The sequence below is a fragment of the Mytilus edulis genome, chromosome 7 (assembly GCF_963676685.1).
Source record: "Mytilus edulis chromosome 7, xbMytEdul2.2, whole genome shotgun sequence".
Taxonomy (NCBI): domain Eukaryota; kingdom Metazoa; phylum Mollusca; class Bivalvia; order Mytilida; family Mytilidae; genus Mytilus; species Mytilus edulis.
Window position 1 is genome coordinate 21,634,420 of NC_092350.1, and position 8,143 is coordinate 21,642,562.

General features: G+C 28.8%; 1 protein-coding gene across 1 annotated transcript; it reads left to right on the forward strand.

The window, feature by feature from the left end:
* The first annotated feature begins 655 nt into the window (after nt 1–655).
* Nucleotides 656–7,530, forward strand: LOC139481030 (uncharacterized). The gene is made up of 3 exons (XM_071264060.1): nt 656–763; nt 5,989–6,065; nt 7,010–7,530. The coding sequence occupies exons 1-3, from the start codon at nt 739–741 to the stop codon at nt 7,241–7,243; spliced, it is 336 nt and encodes a 111-aa protein (XP_071120161.1). The 5' UTR covers nt 656–738; the 3' UTR covers nt 7,244–7,530.
* Nucleotides 7,531–8,143: the final 613 nt, after the last annotated feature.

The window sequence follows — 8,143 nt, forward strand, 5'->3', positions numbered from 1 at the left end:
CACCCTCCACCAGTCAGTAGACATTAATGGTTTTCAATCTCTTTTCTGCAATGTCAGTGTTAATTGAAATCAAAGCTTGTAAGAATAATAAATGGAAGGTCCATCATAAATTTTAAATTGTATGTAGCACATGGACATTTGGGGTAGGTTTTTTTTTCATTTTTGATTGGCTAATTTTCAATCCTCTTGTCCTCTAAAGCTACTTGGCGAAATGTTGCGAAGTTAGCAGATTAATGATGCGAATATCCTTAATGATAAATTCACATATCATATTATGAGACAAAATGGCGCATCGTGTCTGACAATACCTGGCTAGTTTGATTTTCCTTGGAATGTATATATAAAATAATGTATAACTGTCAATAAATCAACGTCAAAGACTAATAATATAACAACTTGTTTGTTGCGTTGTAAAGAAGGTAATACGAATTGTATTTGTTTTTAATTTTGGAATTAACATATTGCACAAACCCAGCTTAACCTTCAATCTATATTTATATTTTAGTGTTAACTGTCACTTTTACTTAACGTGTTATGAAACATATACCAAATGACTGCTTACCCCTCACTTGATATTATATTCTGAGAGTTATGACTTGTAACAGTCAGTGCAATCCATACACCATCTCAATACATTTTTTTTTAATTTTAGATAATATATTTTCAAATCCTGTATCAATAGAAGTAACCAAATCTGATAACTCCGATGCTGTTACAAATATAAGATATTCCACAACAATGGAAACCACCAAGGCAGATCAAGGTTACATATTATTGAGATATTTCTAACCTTTAAATCGTATGGAAACAAGCGAAATAGTGATATATGGCAATGAGAAAGTGAACAAAGAACATACACTATATAGAAGTCAATAGACAACATTAAACAATGGACATATTTCCAAATATTATGCCAAACGTTGAATAGACTCTCGACGTAAACAAATGTGAATAATGTTAACAAAGATCATACAATATATTCAACCAACACCGTAATTCACAAATCAAGGAAATCATTTATACATAAAAACACCTTATCATTCATAATACCTCAGTAACATACATGTATCCCTAAACTATTGTTTTTAAGTTAGAATTTACATGTTGTTTTTTTGCTACTTTTGTCTAAAAATTAATCACAAACATAAAAAAAAATCTAGATTGATTTTGAAAATACGTTGAAAAATATTTCCTATATTTCTCAATTTCTCTCTTTTTGGGTGTATTTATACTAATTTTAATCAGTTTTATAAATTTTAATACATATCTCGACGACTAAATTTGTCTCATATAATTTCCTACCATTTTCATTCAAAACATAACAATCGGCATTTTCCATCTAATAATTAGATAAACAAATTAGACCACTGAATCTGTTTCGCTACTTTTGATAATTGAATTAAAACTGTTAAAAACGCCCGGCAAATTTAGCCTTTAAAGTTTGAAAATTTGATTGTCCCAAGTGGATCAAAATCGTATGTGGAATCAACGAAATGGTAGAATCTGTTTATCATTTATACTCAGCATATATATATATATCAATGTAATCAGTGAAGGCACACTCAGTACATGAACAACTAAAATCTGGTTGACAAAAATTAATTCATAATAGTTTCGATATAATTTTGATACACTTCATCTGATACTTCATACATAGATTCAATACTCGTTATGTTACATATTTAAATTTTCTGCTTTTGGTTTTAGGTGTTATAGACATCATGTGCCCAATTACTATTTTTATTTCTTTATTACTCCGTAGACACAACATTCTCTCTTTGTCAATAAAAAACCAGGTTTAATCCACCATTTTTTTTCACCAAGTAAATTCCTGTATTGATGTGTTTGAGCTTTTGATTTTGAAATTAGATTCGGGACTTTTCGGTTCTGAATTTTCCTTTGAGTTCAGTATTTTTATGATTTTTACTTTTAATTAACTTCTTAGCTGAGTTGTCTGAGAAGAACGACGTGATTGTAACGATTGTTGCTATCATTATTGTAACTGCAGGGATTTCATTATGTGTGTTTTTCTACCGAAACAAAGGTCTGTCAATATATAAATTTAATTTGCTAATTTTATTTTTTTGTCTGATCTTTAACTGTTTGAATTACAAAATGTTTTATAATTAAACAGTGTAATAACAATAGCTATGTATAAGTAATTATGATACATTTTTTAATCAGAGTAAACCATATATGTTACATTATACATTATAATTGACGTAAAAAAAACATATTGCAAGAACCCATGACGTACGGATATTACTGATACGTAATTTATGAGAGTTGTCTTTATCTTATTTAATTAATGAGAAAAATAATGTTTAAAAAATACGTTGAACATTACGATTGTGTGATATGTGACGGAATCAAATTCACAAGTTCAAAGCCAATAAAAACCCGTTAATAAGCATTTTAAAAGATGGATAAAAGATACCAGTCGGGCAGTCAAACTCATAAATCGAAAATAAACTGACAACGCCATGGCTAAAAATGAAAAAAGACAAACAGACAAACAATAGTACACATGACACAACATATAAAACTAAAGAATAATCAACACGTACCCCACCAAAAACTGGGGATGATCGGAGGTGCTCCGGAAGGGTAAGCAGATCCTGATTCACATGTGGCACCCTTCGTGTTGCTCATGTTGTAAGAAATCCAGTTAATAGTCTAATTTGGTAGATCACATTCATGAAAGGGAAGGGGATTGTAGTTACGACGTAAGGAAAATATCCGATATCATCTGTGAAAAATTTATTCTATAACGGTCAACCAACTCGGGATGGCGTCCGTATAATTTACGAATGGATGATAACATTACTGTTTATTAAAACAAAATATTTACTTCAGTCATTCACGTTGACAATATGCTTATCTTGACGAAAATGCATCAATCCGACGAACTTACGCATTACATTTACTTGTTAGGTTGATCTCCTCTGAAATGTCATTTTTTTAAGTACATGTAAAACTTATTCTTGATACTCCTATTATTTTTTATTTAGATAATAAGATTTCACATTTTGTTTATCTAACAATAACACATGTTATAACATAATGTTATTTATAGATTTTTCAAAAGCTTTTGACTCGTTAGAATGGTCATTTATGTATGAAGCTCTTTTAAAATTTGGTCTCCCGCAGTCGTTTATTAAATGGGTTAAAACTTTATATAATGGTGTCAAAGGTTGTATGCTAAATAATGGGTGGATTTCTGAAACCTATAGCATTTTTCGTGGTATTAGACAAGGGTGTCCCTTGAGTTCGATAATTTTTGTTATAGCTGTAGAGATTCTGGCATGTAGAATAAGACAAGATACAGGTATTAAAGGATTTCAAATCAAACTTGATTCTAAAACACATAGTCTTAAAATATCACAACTTGCAGATGATACTACTCTCTTTCTTAAATCAAAACAAGAAATAAGCCTGGCATTAAATTTAATTGAAGAATTTGGAACTCTTTCTGGTCTAAAACTTAATAAGTCAAAAACTGAAGGAATATGGCTAGGTAAATTAAAACATTCTAAAGATAAATATGAAAACATTAGTTGGAATAAAAGCCCCATTAAAAGTTTAGGTGTATATTTTGGAACTAATAAAATTGAATGCCATAAATTAAACACAGAAAATATTTTGAGGAAGTCAGAAAAAGCATTTTCAAATTGGAAGAAAAGAAAGCTTACAATGTTTGGACGAATAACAGTAATAAAAACATTAATTATACCAAAAGTAACCTTTTTAGCATCAGTAACTAATTTATCGAGAGACTTTCTAACACAATTTAAAAAATTAATATTTAACTATATATGGCAAAACAAAAATGAGAAAATCAAGAGATCTACTCTATGTAATGATTATCAGGATGGAGGTTTAAAAATGATTGATATAGATAGTTATATAACATCAATCTATATATCTTGGGTTAAAAGGTTAACAACAGAAGAATTTTCAAATTGGAAGGTTATACCCTTATATTACTTTAACAAATTTGGAGCAAACTTTGCTCTATTTAACATGAACCCTGAAAATATATATGACATACCAAATTTAAAAAAAATTATGCCAGAATTTTATTTTGAAATTTTAAAAAGTTGGTATAAAGTACATAATAGTTCAAAGATAAGCAAGGGGTTAAATTTCAAATGTATAAGACAGCAATTTATTTGGGGTAATCAATCAATTAAATTAAATGGTAAAAGTCTTGTTTTTCCAAACTGGATAGAAAGTGACATTCTTTTTATTAATGATATCATAGATAAACAAGGAAATATCTCCCAAAAAGTAATCTTAAATAAATTGAAAGAAAAATCAAACTGGATAGCAGAACTTTCTAAACTGAAATCTGCAATTAAAAAGGAATGGAAACTCATGTTAAAATCAAATCAATCAATTTCAACTAAAGTTCAAATAGATAGAAATCTTTACTTAGAAACAAAAAACAAAGCCAAATCAATTTGCATTAAAAAATTAAAACCTAAAGATATATATAATTATATCAAAGGTATAGAGAGTGACACACCTATTGGTTTCATAAAATGGAAAAAAAATTTCAATCTAAATTCCTCAAATCAATTACATGATATATTAAACTTTACATTTCACCAGTTAATTGATAACAAACTAAAAATGTTTAGGTGGAAATTGATCAATTATATATTGCCATATAAGCAACTGCTTTATCAATGGAAAATAATGAAGGATAATCAATGTCATATATGTCACCAAGTAGACAATTATAATCATTTTTTCAAAGAGTGTGAATTTTTACAAGAATTTTGGATTAAAGTTGGGTCATTACTAGATAAAATAAAAATAGGTACACATATTTTATCAATGCAAAATTTAATACTTGGATACAAAATTCATGACAGTTCATATTTTGATATTAATGTGTTGTTAACAATTGTTTTATTTGCTGTTTACAAAAGCAATTATGCATCAGAGTTAAAACACAAGTTCATAGATGTATACAGGGTTTTTAAATTAGAATTCTTAGAATGGTATGAAAATAGTATACTCTTAGAAAGAAAATGTAGTAAATGTTTGAAAGAAACATTTAAATATATATAATTCACAACAATGTAATTCAATAGCTGAGGCGTACAAGTACTTATGATTGAGTAGTTGTGTGACAGAGAGTGTGTGTGTGTGTGTGTGTGTGTGAGTGGGCTAGTTTTGTGACCAAGTTTGTGTGTAGGCACTTGTGTGTGTGTCTGTTTATGTGAAAGTTAAGACATTATACTCCATGTACTCGCAGAGCAATATTATGTTTTTCATTTATGTTTTATGTATACTGTTTCTCTGTTTACACGAAACGATTGTCAATACTTTATACAAAGTATAAAAAAAAGTCTCATTCTTTATCCATCATGTCCATGTTTTGACCATGTTAACTTTATACCATCAGAATGTCATCAATGTTTGACACTCATAATAGGCTAATGCATCAAGTTTCTCAGTATTCTGTAGCGCATTCAAGTAATCGTTAAAGAATACAAAATAGTTATTTCATTAAATTTAAAACTTACCAAATTAATTAAGAATATTCCAACATACAAGAATGAATAAAACGCACGTGTTCAAGATACATAATAAACATCTATACCACGTGATATACAATTAAAATAAGCAGAAAAACGTAAACAGAGAGAACGTATGTTTTCCGGATTTTATTGCTATGCAGTTTTTGTAAACTATATAGATTGTAATAATATATTAACCACTTATAATAAGTTTATCTTGTGAATCCCCTGGTTCATTTGATAATTCACACACAGGGATAAACCTATCTGGGATAGTTGTACCTTTTATGGTATTTGTTAACAACCAATAGTGCAATAAACTGAATAATTATTAAAAAAAAACAAAAAAAACAATAACACGATCTGTGTATAAAACACCCTACCAACTGTCAGAAATTAGATAGAGCAAAACGAACAATTTTGTTACCTTAAAAAACTTAATGATCATGTTAATCAGATCGCAAAAACAACAGCAAACTGAAAGATATCAAAATGGAACAAGAAGAACAACCAGGGACCCAGGGAAAGGTTCAGGTATGTCAGATTACCAAAACAATTGAATTATGTTAACTAAATGTTTAAAAATGTGAATTATTTCATTTACTTTTTTCCCATCAATCCTTTACCTGAACAGGACTGTTCTTCTTTCAAACCACATTCCAAATTGCAATAATCCTTCGGGTGTGTAATCCCAACCTTTATTGGTCTTGGATCATGTCTTTGTTGATGGCTATTTAAGCGTTAACGGTCTAATACATCATTGTGAGCCTGGACTCTCTGCGTCGTCATTGAAAACTTTTCCAACCCAATTCGTTAATCATGTCCGTGACACTTGATGTGTTTCTTTGGCGCTTTGACGTATCGTGCAGTCATCCTTTGAACTTTTTCCAATTTGGTCAGTGTTTGTGGAAAATTTAAAGAAACAGTCAGAGACTAGATTATGCAAAAGGAAAGAGCACAATCGTATTCTTTGATTATCATGATAACATAAGTACCTACAAATCCAGCAAAACTTAAGATCTCAATGTTCCGTCAGTAGAAAGTGTTATTTTCATTTTCAATATAGCAATGGTCTTAAACAAATAAACAGTCACTATATTATCTTTGATCCCTTGGAGAACTGACAGACTGTAAGACGGCGTATGAATAATATATGATACCTTTCACTATAAATGGTCGGTTTATAATTGGATTATTTTATCGAAAGTAAGTCTGAAGCTGCCTAAGATTAATTTCACCTTTCGTATTTTTACTCGTTTGTTCTGGCTATTTTGTGTTTCATATTATTCCATGTTTTGTGAATTAGTTTCACAAATGTTTGGCTTAGGGAAACCTTGTAACCTTGATTAGGGATTTTCCGTTTAAAAATTTCCATGGAGTTTGGTATTTATGCTAGTTTACCGTTTTGTAAATATTGTCAAATATCACATTCTAGCTTCAAATGTGTATATAATAATCTAAAGAAAATACTATTTTAGAACTCTGCAGGTTTGGTTTATATCGAGGTGGACTTCGAACCAATACAGAACAAAAATGGTACGAAGTTGTTTTCTATTCATAGTTCAAATAATCGAACGCCATATGCTGATATAGACTTAATGTCAACAGCTGATCCATTACCAGAAAGTGAATCAGACGACAACGTAAGTGAAGAAGATGACTTTTTTACACTAGAAGATGTGCAAGTGTGCTCCATCGAAATTTTGAAATAATGAAGTGTTTGACCATTACATTTCGATTTGCTGAATTGTTTTGCACGAGTTTACGAGATTCAAATAAACAATATCATTCGAACTAGACCTGAAGTTTTTAATATATCTGTACTAATACGCAAAATAACCATTTGATGAGATTTGTCTATAAAAAACGGCATTTTTGTCCTATCATTCACTTGAATTTCAAATGCATTAAATCAACCATGGATTTTTTTTTAAAATGAAACCATGTAAATTTCCCAATTTATTTATATTGAATCTGTGGAAATTTATAATCGCCAAATTGTAATTTAACTTTCTGTTTTCACTTTAGGAAATGAGTACTTTTATATGCAATTGCTAATTATAAACATGTGTAAAAATCACCATTTCAAAACGATGTTTATTGAATTGTACAACTACTGCATTATTACACGTGCGCAAAATGAAACTTTGTTTATAATTTGAAACTGAAAGTGTATAATTTATAATTTGAAACTGGAAGTGTATAATTTATAATTTGAATCTGAAAGTGTATAATTTATAATTTGAAACTGAAAGTGTATAATTTATAATTTGAAACTGAAAGTGTATAATTTATAATTTGAAACTGAAAGTGTATAATTTACAATTTGAAACTGAAAGTGTATAATTTTTAATTTGAAACTGAAAGTGTATAATTTATAATTTGAAACTGAAAGTGTATAATTTATAATTTGAAACTGAAAGTGTATAATTTATAATTTGAAACTGAAAGTGTATAATTTATAATTTGAAACTGAAAGTGTATAATTTATAATTTGAATCTGAAAGTGTATAATTTACAATTTGAAACTGAAAGTGTATAATTTTTAATATGAAACTGAAAGTGTATAATTTATAATTTGAAACTGAAAGTGTATAATTTATAATTTGAAA